The sequence below is a fragment of the Taudactylus pleione genome, unplaced genomic scaffold (assembly GCF_031769625.1).
Source record: "Taudactylus pleione unplaced genomic scaffold, aTauple2 ptg000073l, whole genome shotgun sequence".
Lineage (NCBI taxonomy): Eukaryota > Metazoa > Chordata > Amphibia > Anura > Myobatrachidae > Taudactylus > Taudactylus pleione.
The window spans coordinates 6,807,150-6,820,606 of record NW_028284475.1 but is presented as its reverse complement, the minus strand read 5'-3'; the positions used below and the strand labels follow the sequence as shown (position 1 = coordinate 6,820,606).

The 13,457-nt window shown below is 43.4% G+C and overlaps 1 protein-coding gene across 1 annotated transcript in view; it reads left to right on the top strand.

Moving 5' to 3' along the window:
• LOC148532595 (Fc receptor-like protein 3) overlaps positions 1-13,457 on the top strand; it is a 36,288-nt gene that overhangs the window by 7,004 nt on the left and 15,827 nt on the right. The window contains exons 3-8 of the mRNA XM_088467651.1: positions 88-348; positions 2,778-3,029; positions 4,063-4,344; positions 6,715-6,990; positions 8,895-9,170; positions 12,708-12,989. Of these exons, the coding sequence (XP_088323777.1) occupies positions 88-348; positions 2,778-3,029; positions 4,063-4,344; positions 6,715-6,990; positions 8,895-9,170; positions 12,708-12,989 (1,629 nt within the window). The remainder of the gene's footprint in view (positions 1-87; positions 349-2,777; positions 3,030-4,062; positions 4,345-6,714; positions 6,991-8,894; positions 9,171-12,707; positions 12,990-13,457) is intronic.

Here is a 13,457-nt window from a genome sequence, read left to right as displayed (position 1 = left end):
AGGGAAATCAATTCAGATGCTGCAAAACTGCTTTACTATTAAACTAATCCATTCATACTCAATCATTTACCTGTTTCTATTTCAAAGAGGCTGCAATAAAACCTTGGGTGACTTTGGATCCAAACTGGAGTAAAGTACACGAAGAATCATCAGTGACATTTAAGTGTAATATCAAATATACCGGACGGGAAATACAAGACTATAAATGGTACAAAAATAATAAACAAATAAGTGGAAATAAGGAGACATACAAAATATATTTTGCTCGTTCGTATCATAGCGGCAAATACCAGTGTAAGACAACAAGCAGTGAGAAAAGTTATCCGGTCTGGTTGGATGTTAGTGACGGTGAGTTGAAGAGATACATGTGTTTATATTACAGATGTACGTGGAACCCCATGTTTTGATTCTAATTCATCATCGTGTTTTGGTAAAACCATCCTTCAGAGCTTTGGTTTTGATTCGGTTTTGGATTTCTTTTAAATCAATAAAAATTTACTTAAAAAAAAAAAAAAAATCGATAAAAATCATATAATATGGACCTGTTTACATGCAATCCAAAACTAATGGGGGGCATCCACTGCAAGGTCTGAAAACGACTGCACGATTACGACATTGTAATCGTGCAGTCGTTTGTCAGTCGTGTGATGTGCCGCACTGAACGAGCAGACGGTCAGTGCAGGGTCATCAATCATCTGGAAACATGCTGAGCCTGACGTTATCGTCAGGTTGACCAGCATGTTTGCACGATGATAGATGTCTAAAAGACCAAATTTTCAAAGGATTTTCAAACGATGTTTGAACGATTATCAAACGATTTTATCATTATCGTTCAACTTTATCGTCTAGTGGATACACCCCTTAAGATTCGCTTTTTAAATCCAAATTCCGAACTTACAGTAGGCCCGAGCTGGGACTCAGTTTTCCTCGAAACCCTATAAGTGATCTGAGCCAGGACTCGATGGGACTCGCAACCCCAACCTTCCGGTATGTTCGTTTTTCAGGAAAACCCAATGGCACATTTCTATAGATATATATATGTGCTATACGATAGATAAATTATTTATGAATGCCTAAAATTCATACTTTCAATATATTGGCATAGTTAGTACAGATCAAATAATTTTTGACTAGCGAACGTGATAATTAATAAATAAAATGTAGCTTGATTATAATTGAATCCAAATATACATTTCACAGACACAAAACCAGATCAATAAGATAGAAATAAACACCCACACCAGCTGTACAGCCAGTCCATGTAAAGTGCCACAGTCCTCAATGTCATTTAAAAGCAAGAAAATGGCGCTGAAGGTGAGAACGTGGATTAAGGAAAACAGAAAAAAATAATACAAAAATTGAAAGGTTAAACTCCAACTTGGGTTGAACAGTATCAATTAATTAGATCCTACACAAAGAAAATGTTCCAAAAGTTCATTAACACAAGAGGATGTACTGTACGAAAACATGCCAGAAACATTACAACTGAGAAACAGGTCTGTGGAGCTAAAATATTTGTAAGAGGAACTAGATTACTAGATACTGTGTCACCCAAAAGTGCCTCCGAAGGTATTACGTTGTTTTTGAATATTTTTCCTTAAATCACATACTCCTCGACAGAGCCCCACCCTGCCCTACCTTCTTGCTTTCAGTTGGACTGCAATATGTGTTACCATAACTTCATTTATAGTAGAGATGGTGTTTGTCAGTCAATCTGACCAATTTATACCAATCTGCCCTGAAATCTCTGCACCTATGGTGCTGCACCTGCCAACTAAAGATGAATGCCATATATTTAAAATCCGTGTGGATTTTAATAGTGTCTGGCCAAAATGTAATTTCCACTCTTTACCAATATTTTTTACTAAAGTATTTTAGCACTCTTTTCACATTATTTTAGTATCACTTAAATGTAATAAAGGGCTTCTGCGGCATTTTTTGCAAAAAAAAAAAAAAATCTACTCCAAGCCCTTAAATTCACGTTATATCAGAAAGCAGATCGCATTTCCCATACTTGTAATAAGAAATGTGCTCTGCTCAAATTTACTAAAATAAAATTGTAAAAATAATGGGGGAGGCCCTGTGATAATAACGCCACCTGGAGATTAAGCTATTAGGGCTTTTCCCTGTTTTAACAGCTCTTGCTCTGCTCTGACAGACAGAGGTTCATTCAAGTCCGCTATCAAGGCCAATAATTTGCTAGATAAAAAAAAACTTCTATCTGAAATAAAGTTTTGTGCCTGGGTTATACAGAGGGGATTATTTGGAGAGTCTGTGGGACTGATTCGTTGGGAGCAAAGCAAACCAACCAAGTCATTTTGCACCTGGCTAAAACCATACTGACCCTGGACAGTCCCCTTTCAGATCGTTGCGCCGTCCCGGGTTATTCCCAGGTCGGTGCCATTCACACTACACACAGATGCAGTGAAAATGTTCTGCCGGTATCTCCAAGCACTGGAAAATCCAGAAATCTGCATGCTGTAAACGGGACTAGGGTCGGCCAACTCGGGTTACCAGTTTACACTGCAGGGTTCCACGGGAAGCTCCTGTGTTAAACCCTGCAAGTTACCCGGGTTGGATTGCTGGGTCACTTGACCAACCCAGGCTCCTTTTACACCGAGCAGCAACCCAGGTTAACTCATCAATAACCCGGGTTTTAGCTGCAGTGTAAAATGGGTATAACTTTTTGCTTTGCTCCCACCTCGGATTCAGCCCCAGTGTCTCTGGGGAAGATAATTAGCTGGGAGCTGTTACACCTGTCTGTGTTTTATTATCAGATTGGCTGATTCTCCAGGCACCTGCTGATGTGTATGAGGGGGACACACTGACTATGCGATGTCACGGCTGGGGTGACCTATTTAAAAAAGAGTCATCATTTTATAAGGACGATGTTCCAGTACCATCCACGGATTCAGTTCTTCATCTAGGAAACATAAAGAGCGAATCATCTGGGAATTACAGATGTACTAAAGAAAGAACGTCTTATTTATCTCCACCTGCAGAAGCAACGAGCTTTGTAATTGTTAACGGTAAATAAAATAATACTGATTAAATTAACTGATATGGTTTTAGTGACTCTAAGGTGACGGGGAAAGTATGTGAAAACAAACAAAAAAAAGAGAACAAAATGTTGCTACTTTGCATCATTTGTACTCCTATATACTGTATGACGCCATTCTGTTACTGTACCTTTGTTGTGGGACACGTTAAAAGGACATATAAAACAATCTCTAGTTATTTGAAATACATTTGAAGGACCAAATACAATTCCTGTGTGATCTCTAATGTGGAATACACTGTAAATGTGTGCGATACATTGATGATCTCAGATTAAAATAGTATAAAAAACAATAAAATTCATCAATCTAAAAAGTAAAATTGATAAAAATCAACATATACAGTCATATCAAATGTGGTTAGAATATGATCTCAATACTACAAAGCGTCATGCTGGTATTAGTTTTCCTAGCACAAAGATTCGGGTTACGTAAAAGTCAGCTTTTTATGCGCTAGGAAATAGAAACAAACTAAATGTAATACATTTCATACTTTCTTCAATTTAGTAACATTCATAAAAGGTGAAAATCTTCTATAAATTATAGTAACTGGTAAGCATTTAGCTTTAAGGCCCCCATACACGGGGCGATTAAACAGGCGATCTGACTGATTGGTGCGATTTGGCTGCTATATCGCACTGTGTATGGCTCTGATGTTGGGCCTAGTGTGCTCCCGTGGGGTCGTACATTGCACCCCCTGATCTGTCTGCAGGACCATAAAATCAGAGGATGCAATGTGCGATCCCATGGATTGCTATGCGGGTGAGAGAGAGGGGAGGCGGCATATCGGGCGGGCGGCCACCCGATCGCACCTTGTGTGCGGACGGCCCAATTTGTTGGACGATGGATCCCGTCGCATCGCACTGTGTATGGGGGCCATTAGTCTGTCTTGTGTACATGAGACAATAGAATAAAATATCTGAGTAGCATTTCCTGGATTAATTGCATTATAAATCTTCTGCAAATTATAAAGTTACAGATGTAAATGACGTATTATATTTCCTAGAGCTGTTCTCAGTTCCGGCAATAAAGTTGGCCCAGTCCCCGGTGATGGAAGGAGGAGACATGACCCTGACATGTGACACAGCGCTGGCTCCGCCCAGGCAGAACACAGAGCTGCAATTTGCTTTCTACAGTGATGGGCGGAACGTGCAGGAATTCAGTGTATCCGCTACATACAGCGTTCCGTCAGTGCAGCTGGTGCATTCTGGGGATTATTCCTGTGATGTGAGGACTCCCAGCAGCAGTGTGTGGAAGATAAGTAAAGTGTTATCTATTCAGATAAAAGGTGAGTGAGTGTGTGTGTGCACAATACTGTTACACTATTGTAATGAAAATTAGTTAACATTAGCTACGCTTCTCCCCATTTAACAGTCCTCCAATTGCCTTCCTTGATATATCGGGGTCAAACCAATTAGGTGCGAGTTGATTTGTGCGAGCTGTTTCAAAGACAAAAAACACACTGCAGTTGAAATCCAATTCCAAACCCGCATTGCTTTCCAGTGGAAATTTGGGGTTTTTGTGCGCACGCCCTGAGGGTATGATATGGTAGGGAAAATCTTTATTTTATAGTAAAAATGTCAGGACACAGTCCAGAACCCCTTGGACACCCTCCCTAATGACTAATAAGGCATCTGAAAATTTTTGGCCCAATAATTACATCGCATGCGGCTCTTTCTTTGTTGTGATGCGGCTCGGTGAACGCTGGCATGTCGGGATGCCGGCGTCGAAATTCTGACCATCGGGATCCCGAGAGCCAGCATCCCTTGCCCATCCCATTGAGATACTTCATATTTTGGAAATTATACGTCGGAATGGCTTCTAAATCACAACCTAACCTGCGTCTATATATCAGATATATCTCTATGATTTTGTACTATCCCAGCTATCATAGACGTATCAGTCATAAACCATCTTTGGTCTGATGTAAACACATCTGTGTGAGGCTGAATGCACTTTGTGGCCTGATTACCCCCTCCTGTGCTGGCTTCCTCTGGTTGCTGACAGACAAAGATAGCATGTGGCCTAATCTACTGTTAGGTAACCACATTGTCTGCTGCCAAACTTACCCAAAGGCCCTTACACACGGAACGATAATGTTAACGATCCCATGCATCGGAGCAACCATACGACAATATCGTTCCGTGTGTATGCACGATATCATGCATTGCGTGCTCCCTGGGGTAGTCAGTCGCTTCGCCTGATCTTTCTGCATGTTCAAAAGATCAGGCGAAGTGACTGACGATCCCATGAAGCGCTATGCACGGGGGGGCGGCATATCGGGTAGTCGGGTACCGGATCGCCCCGTGTGTAGGGACCGCCCGATATGTCGGTCGTGGGATAGTCGGTCGCATCGGCGCCTGCATATCATACCTTGTGTACGCACCTTAACTACAGTATATGTACATGTCAAATGGACATCCAGGATGTCTTCAGAGATAGGAGAGGAGATTGATCTACTGTATGGAATAAACATACTAATGACAAACCTTCCAGGAGCTAACAGATGCCTTCCTGTACTATGATTCTCTGACTGTTAATTAACAAATCATACAGTCGGACTTATCACTCTATGGACAAGTATACTGCAGATTTATAACCCCTATATTGACAAGAAACCTAACTCGCAAGACCCGAATATCAATATTTCTTACAGTGAACGTAAAACAGGAGTGTGGGATATGGATCATATGTGTGGAGCTTTACTGAGAGCAAGAGGACTGATGAGTCCTCCTTTCCTGGCCCGGGAAATACACCGGACCGAATCTGTTAGCAGGCAATTTCAGGAACTTGGCAGACAACTATATAAGCTGGTCCTGGGGCCCCCTAGCAATGGCACCCCCTGCACCTACTATAGCTACTCCCATGGGTGGAGCTCCCCTCTAATTCAATATGGGATATTGCCATTTGGTAGTACATAAAAACTGCAGTTTTATGACAATTTGTATTTACATTCTTTTGTAAATGGGATAACTGCTTCAGCAATGATCATGAATGGAGATGTAAAATAGTCAGGTTGTGGCTTTATTTATCTAACAAAACTTCATGTCCAAATTGTGACCCTACTTTATGTGTTTATTTAAATGACCCTTTAGATACTCGGGTATTGTTTGCCATATAAAGCAAGGTTTAAAAATTAATATATGTCCCAGAAATCTTATTACTTAAGCTGGGTACACACTGACAGATACATTGGCCGATCAACTGATCGGCCAATGTATATGCTGCCCGTCGGACAGTGTGTACCCGCGATACGTCGGTGAACGTCGGCGTTCACTGACATATCGCATTGGCTGTGCTGCGCAGCCGATGGACAGATATTTCTGCAGACACGCCCTCTGGCCCCCGGGACCTGCGGGCAGACACAGATGATGGTTGTTCAGTGTGTACAAACAACCATTATCTGCAGATATATCTGTATAGTGTGTACCCACCATAAGAGTAACATGCGATTCTAACATTTTCTTTTTGAACATTATGAAGTATATTTAATAAAGTGAGTGTTTTCTAAGTGGAGATGTTGCCATAGAAACCAATCAGATTCTACTTAACATTTATCTAGCTCCTTCTAGAAGATAATAGCTAGAATCTGATTGGGTGCTATGGACAACATCTCCACTTCTAAAAACCCGCACTTAAATATACCCTTATGTATTAGAGATGTTCAAGTCACCAGAGATAGAAGCTCTCCCAGCACCTACTGTCCTGGAAGTGGAAGAGATCAGGCTACAGTGTGGGACCACCAGTAACACAGAAGCCCCTCTCTTATACACATTCTACAGAGACTCACAGCCTATACAGGGAGCTACTAATGACAGCCGTTATCTCATCCCCCGAGCTGGAGAGGAGCACACTGGGGGCTATACATGTTCTGTACAGTCCATGGATGGGAGCGTCCAGAGACACAGCACAGCCTTACATATCCTGGTACAAGGTCAGTGCCAATAGGGCTACTTTGCTAAAACAAAAATATTAAGAGCATTTCGTTATTTATTGTGTATAATTATGTAATTTAAAAGTTTATTTTGTTTAATCTTTCACAAAAGTAATTCTAGCCTTGCTTACACTCCACCATGCTCATACTAGGCCTGATTCAGAGGTGCACGCTAAGTCTATTTTATATTGCACAAATGGGGTCCACAATAACCATTCCTCCTTCATGTGTTCTCATCTCTCACACCTTTGCCGCAGCATCTCACAAAAAGGATATGGACAATATCAGTCTCCAAAACACACTATTTTGCGTAAAGCAGTGACCTCACTACTTGGGTGTGGGCCGCACCGGGTGACAACATCCGAGGGGGTGACCCCAAAATAGTAGAGACTCTGGTTTATGAGCTCAGAATCACACCAATATGTATTGGATGTTTATCCTAAAGGAATACTACAAATTGTTACAATACACCTGAACAATTGCATCAAACCCCTAGAACCACATTACAGAGGTCTTCTGCCTATAACAACCATAGAAAGAGACGCTCTCTCACCAGTACTGAGATGCCGCCAGCCAACTCAGGATAGTAGAGGTTTATACAATAATTACGTGATTGCAGAGTTAATGCTGGAGGAGTAGAATACGATATATGAGTACAATGAGACTGTATAATTAAAACTCATGGTTTCTTGACAATAACAGCAGAAGCTGTAATAACAGGCGAGTTTGATAATGGTAACTACCAAACAAATTACACTTTTCAAATATTAAGTAAGATAACTCTTAAAAATAGGTGATGCAGGGAGCAGGAAACCATAGATCAAACTGAGGGCCCGATTCAGAGCCGGACGCTCTTGAAGAGCGCTCGCTCTTAATCAGGTCGTTTTATTTTTTTTGCGGCCTCCTGGCCGCTTGCTAAGCTGTGAGTGACCACCCACAGCTTTTGCGAGCGGCCAGGTGATGGTCGCGACCATCGCGGCCATCGGTGCTTGCGACAAGACCCTTGTGGTAGGGTCTTGTCCGTCGCAAGCCCCAGAGAGCTTCCTGCTCTAACAGAGCAGGAAGCTCTCCACTGACATCACTGGTGATGTCAGTGATGCCTTCCACAAACGGCAGGCGTTCCTTCGGGAACGCCTCCATTTGTGTAGCCACCCCCCCCCCCCGCCCACCTCCAAAATGGGGCGAGCTGTCAATCATAATCGACAGCCGCCCCCTTTGGTGCGAGACCCATATAAGCTGGTCTATATAAGCTGGTACTGGGGCCCCCTAGCAATGGCACCCCCTGCACCCACTATAGCTACTCCCATGGGTGGAGCTCCCCTCTAATTCAATATGGGATATTGCCATATGGGATATTGCCATTTGGTAGTACATAAAAACTGCAGTATTATGACAATTTGTTTTTACATTCTTTTGTAAATGGGATAACTGCTTCAGCAATGATCATGAATGGAGATGTAAAATAGTCAGGTTGTGGCTTTATTTATCGAACAAAACTTCATGTCCTAATTGTGACCCTACTTTATGTGTTTATTTAAATGACCCTTCAAATACTCGGGTATTGTTTGCCATGTAAAGCAAGGTTTAAAAATGAGTATATGTCCCAGAAATCTTATTACTTAAGCTGGGTACACACTGACAGCTATATTGGCCGATCAACTGGCCGATCAACTGTAAAGGGGTACCCCAATATTCATGTTTGATTATTGGGGTACCACTATTTGTTAGGCCGGCCAAGGGAGCAACCTTTATGTCAATATATATTTTTTTGTGTGTTGTCTTTATAAAAAATAACAGGTTTAGCACTTGTCATGAACTAAAGTGCAATAATTAATATTATTCCCAGAAATCTTATTAGAGCAGCACACATTCTAACACATTCTTTCTGCTTAAATATGATCTAGAGCTATTCAAGCCCCCAGAGATAGAAGCTCTCCCAGCAGCCACTGTCCTGGAAGGGGAAGAGGTCAGACTACAGTGTGTGACCACCAGTAACACAGAAGCCCCTCTCTTATACACCTTCTACAGAGACTCACAGCCTATACAGGGAGCTACTAATGACAGCCGTTATCTCATCCCCCGAGCTGGAGAGGAGCACACTGGGGGCTATACATGTTCTGTACAGTCCATGGATGGGAGCGTCCAGAGACACAGCACAGCCTTACATATCCTGGTACAGAGTGAGTGCTCATTAGGCTGCTTTACAAAAACAAAACATTAAGAGCATTTCATTATTTACTATGTGTAATTATGTTATTTAAAATTTTCTGTTGAATAATCTGTCACACAAGTACATATAGTGTGGTGCAAGGTCAGTGCTAATGGGGCTACTATATACATAAATTTTTTTGAAATGACTTAATAACTGTAAGTTTGATATTTAGGAGGTTCCTTTGCATAATGTAGCATATACAGAAATGTAGTCAAATCTAGGTTACCCTAAATCACACAAAAGATAGACAAACAATATCCTAACCCATAGGACAAATAAGAATAAGTGTCACAACACGGCAGCGGCGCTGCTAGCGTTCTGTGTGCTCACTGCTTACCTGTCCGCGGCGCTCAGTGCTGGGGCGCATAGCTGGTCCGGTCTCCATAGTCCTCTGTGCGGCCGGCTGTTCTGAAGTGGGAGTCCCCGCTGCAAAGATTCCGCCGCGCTGTTCCTAGCTCTGAGTCTCCACCAATCCTGAGCTACTGTATCAAGGGGCCTATAAGGGGCATGAGTGCCAGCACTCATTGCCTGAATAATAGTTACTTTCTGTGGTGTAACAGGTTATGCTGTTACTTTCTCCCTGCGTGCAAGTTACTGTTCTGGGCTCCTGTGGTTCCAAGTCCAATTCTGCAAGTTATCCCTGCCGGTCCCAGTCCAGTTCTGCAAGTTATCCCTGCCGATCCCAGTCCAGTTCTGCAAGTTATCCCTGCCGGTCCCAGTCCAGTTCTGCAAGTTATCCCTGCCGGTCCCAGTCCAGTTCTGCAAGTTATCCCTGCCGGTCCCAGTCCAGTTCTGCAAGTTATCCCTGCCGGTCCCAGTCCAGTTCTGCAAGTTATCCCTGCCGGTCCCAAATCAGTTCTGCAAGTTATCCCTGCCGGTCCCAAATCAGTTCTGCAAGTTATCCCTGCTGGTCCCAAACCAGTTCTGCAAGTTATCCCTGCCGGTCCCAGTTCAGTTCTGCAAGCTATTCCTGCTGGTCCCAGTCCAGTTCTGCAAGCTATTGCTGCTGGTCCCAGTCCAGTTCTGCAAGCTATTCCTGCTGGTCCCAGTCCAATTCTGCAAGTTGTCCCTGCCGGTCCCAGTCCGGTTCTGCAAGCTATTCCTGCTGATCCCAGTCCAGTTTCTGCAAGTTATTCCTGCTGATCCCAGTCCAGTTCTGCAAGTTATCTCTGCCGGTCCCAGTCCAGTTCTGCAAGCTATTCCTGCCGGTCCCAGTCCAGTTCTGCAAGTTATCCCTGCCGGTCCCAAATCAGTTCTGCAAGTTATCCCTGCTGGTCCCAAACCAGTTCTGCAAGTTATCCCTGCCGGTCCCAGTTCAGTTCTGCAAGCTATTCCTGCTGGTCCCAGTCCAGTTCTGCAAGCTATTCCTGCTGGTCCCAGTCCAGTTCTGCAAGCTATTCCTGCTGGTCCCAGTCCAGTTCTGCAAGTTGTCCCTGCCGGTCCCAGTCCGGTTCTGCAAGCTATTCCTGCTGATCCCAGTCCAGTTTCTGCAAGTTATTCCTGCTGATCCCAGTCCAGTTCTGCAAGTTATCCCTGCTGGTCCCAGTCCAGTTCTGCAAGTTGTCCCTGCCGGTCCCAGTCCAGTTCTGCAAGCTATTCCTGCTGGTCCCAGTCCGGTTCTGCATCCTGCATGCCCCCAGATCCCTCTATCTTATCTTCTGCTCTTGATGTAAACATAATAGGGATGATTCTGACTCGCAGGCAAAGTAGTTGTATTTGTGGGCAGTCGCGTAAGCCTAATTTACTACTTTATGCAGATGGTAGATTCCGTAGGGTCACTGCGGGGGATCGCGCGAAAGCCACGATTTTATGCCAGCCGCCACACCCGTCACCATTAGTATTAGTGTAATTAGTACTTGCCCCTGCCCTTTGTAGGTGACGTAGATCGGTCAGAAACAGGCTTCACCTCTCCGTATGGAACTCAGAATTGCACGGAGCTATGGATGCACATCCATGACCCTCCCACAAGTTAGGGCGGTCCTGTACAATTGCATCATCACCACCCAGTCCCCTCCCTGAAAGGCCCACTTTCATAGAAAGACAGATCCAGCCAAGTTCCGGACAATTCATAATAATATGGACATACACAAAATGGTGTAAATTCAAATCTGCACATGCAAACTCCACTTGTGCCCACAGAGATCCATCTGACTCAGAATGAGCCCCAATCTGTCTGAGCTATCTTCCTTCATGTCGCTGTTTTGTATCACGCACCAGGACCAATTTCCCAGTTGCTTGCCAAGTTTGAAGCATTGAAAACACATATCTCCTATCCTCTGGCCTAACTAATCTCATACTAGGGGGTATATTTACTAAAGTGCTGATTTTTAGAAGTGGAGATGTTGCCCATAGCAACCAATCAGATTCTACATATAATCTTCTAGACAGTGCTAGATAAATGTTAAGTAGAATCTGATTGGTTGCTATGGGCAACATCTCCACTTCTAAAAACTCGCACTTTAGTAAATAGGTGTTCTCAACATATTAATTTTACTGACTTCCTCCTTTGGTCTCTCACAATGAACTTCATCTCCAACCAATATCAACTACAGTACCACCAAATTTCTCTCCTCCTCTTTGACTTTAGCGACTTGTGCACAACTCCCTATGTCATTTTCTATCTTCTCATTTCTTTCCTGACTCTCTGCAATTGGCTTTCCGACAACAACATGTCACTTGGTCATAACGTGTGGGCAGTCTATGTTTTACTTACAGCAAAGTTTCGGTGTCTCTTCCCCATACTATTCATCTGTAACTTTCTGCTGCTTTTCACAGCGTCCACAGACAGCCATTCATAAGTGCTTCAATAAAGCCATTGCCATCTCCTGGCTTTTGCTCCTACTCTTGATCTTCCACAAATAATACGGCTTTCTCAGACATAGGTGCATCCCAGTTATACTCTGTGGGCCTCATTCATAGGCCTATTTATCATTAATTTCGGTGTCATATTCCCCAAAAAACACCCGATTTTAGGATCTATTCAAAGACGCAGCAGCAATGTGAACTGGGTCCATCTCTGAGTTAGGCCCTGTGTGTGTTAAAACCCTCACTATACGTTGGAAAGCTCCTGTCCCACCTCACGAGGTGTAAGCAGGGGATGGCGACAGAAGCACTTTAATCTGCCTGTGCCCACTGTTCTGTTCATTTACAGAGTGGAGCCACACAAGACATGCTATGCAGACTGGCATAGTAGTCACTATGTATCACCCCCCCATATACTGTATGTCTATAGTCAGAGGAATGCCCCAGTGGGTTGCAATATCTTCTGAGACATCGGAAAATGTGCCTTCTTTTTCACCTATAACAATTTCTACTATGACTGTAGATGAAATCATTAATGGTTATGGTTTAGTTGATCATTCTGGAATTTAGAGAAATTAATATTTGTCACTTGTCAAAGTTAATTATTTTTCATACTAGGATTCATTTGTAATTTAAATGCAAATAAATGCCCCAGATATGTGCTTCACATTTTACTGACTACCTGATGTCTTTATCTCCACAGCTAATGTGGATCAGCCTCAGCTGAAGCTCATACCGGATGCGGTGTTAGTGGGGAATGAGGTTGTGCTCCTGTGTGAGTCCAGGAAAGGCTCCCTGCCTATACACTACCAGTTTTACCATAAAGGAATGCGCTTCGGTAATACTACTGTGCATGAAGAGACGGCAGCAGAGCTCAGACTGGCCATCACCTCCCCGGCCATGGCTGGTCCCTATTACTGCGACTCTGGCAATGATTTCTCATCGCAGAAACAACTTAGCAAGACCATTACTCTGATTGTTACAGGTGAGTAGTTATTTGCTTAAATAGTTGAAAAAACATCAACTACACCCATATTTGGAAACATTTTATGACTTAACATTAACACCAGGGTGCCAGCCCTCTGCCCCCTAGCCCATAATGGCCATGTAAGCCTGGGCCAGCATCCATGTAGCGCTGGCCAGCAGTCCCCAGCTCACCTCTTCCAGCATACATTACTCATTCACTGCACGGTTCTCTAGTAGAGACACTGGGGTCTAGTTACTAAGCAGTGTTAAGAGACAGAGTGAAAAGTGATAAGGTACCAGCCAATCAGCTCCTGTCATCTCACAGGCTGTGTTTGAAAAATGGCAGTTAGGAGCTGATTGGCTGGTACCTCATCCTTTTTCACTCTGTCTCCTAACACTGCTTAGTAACTAGACCCCAAGTGTGTCAGTGTTAGACACATGGGGATGAGACAAGTACATGAGTGAGGTGACGTCCCATGTGTCTGAC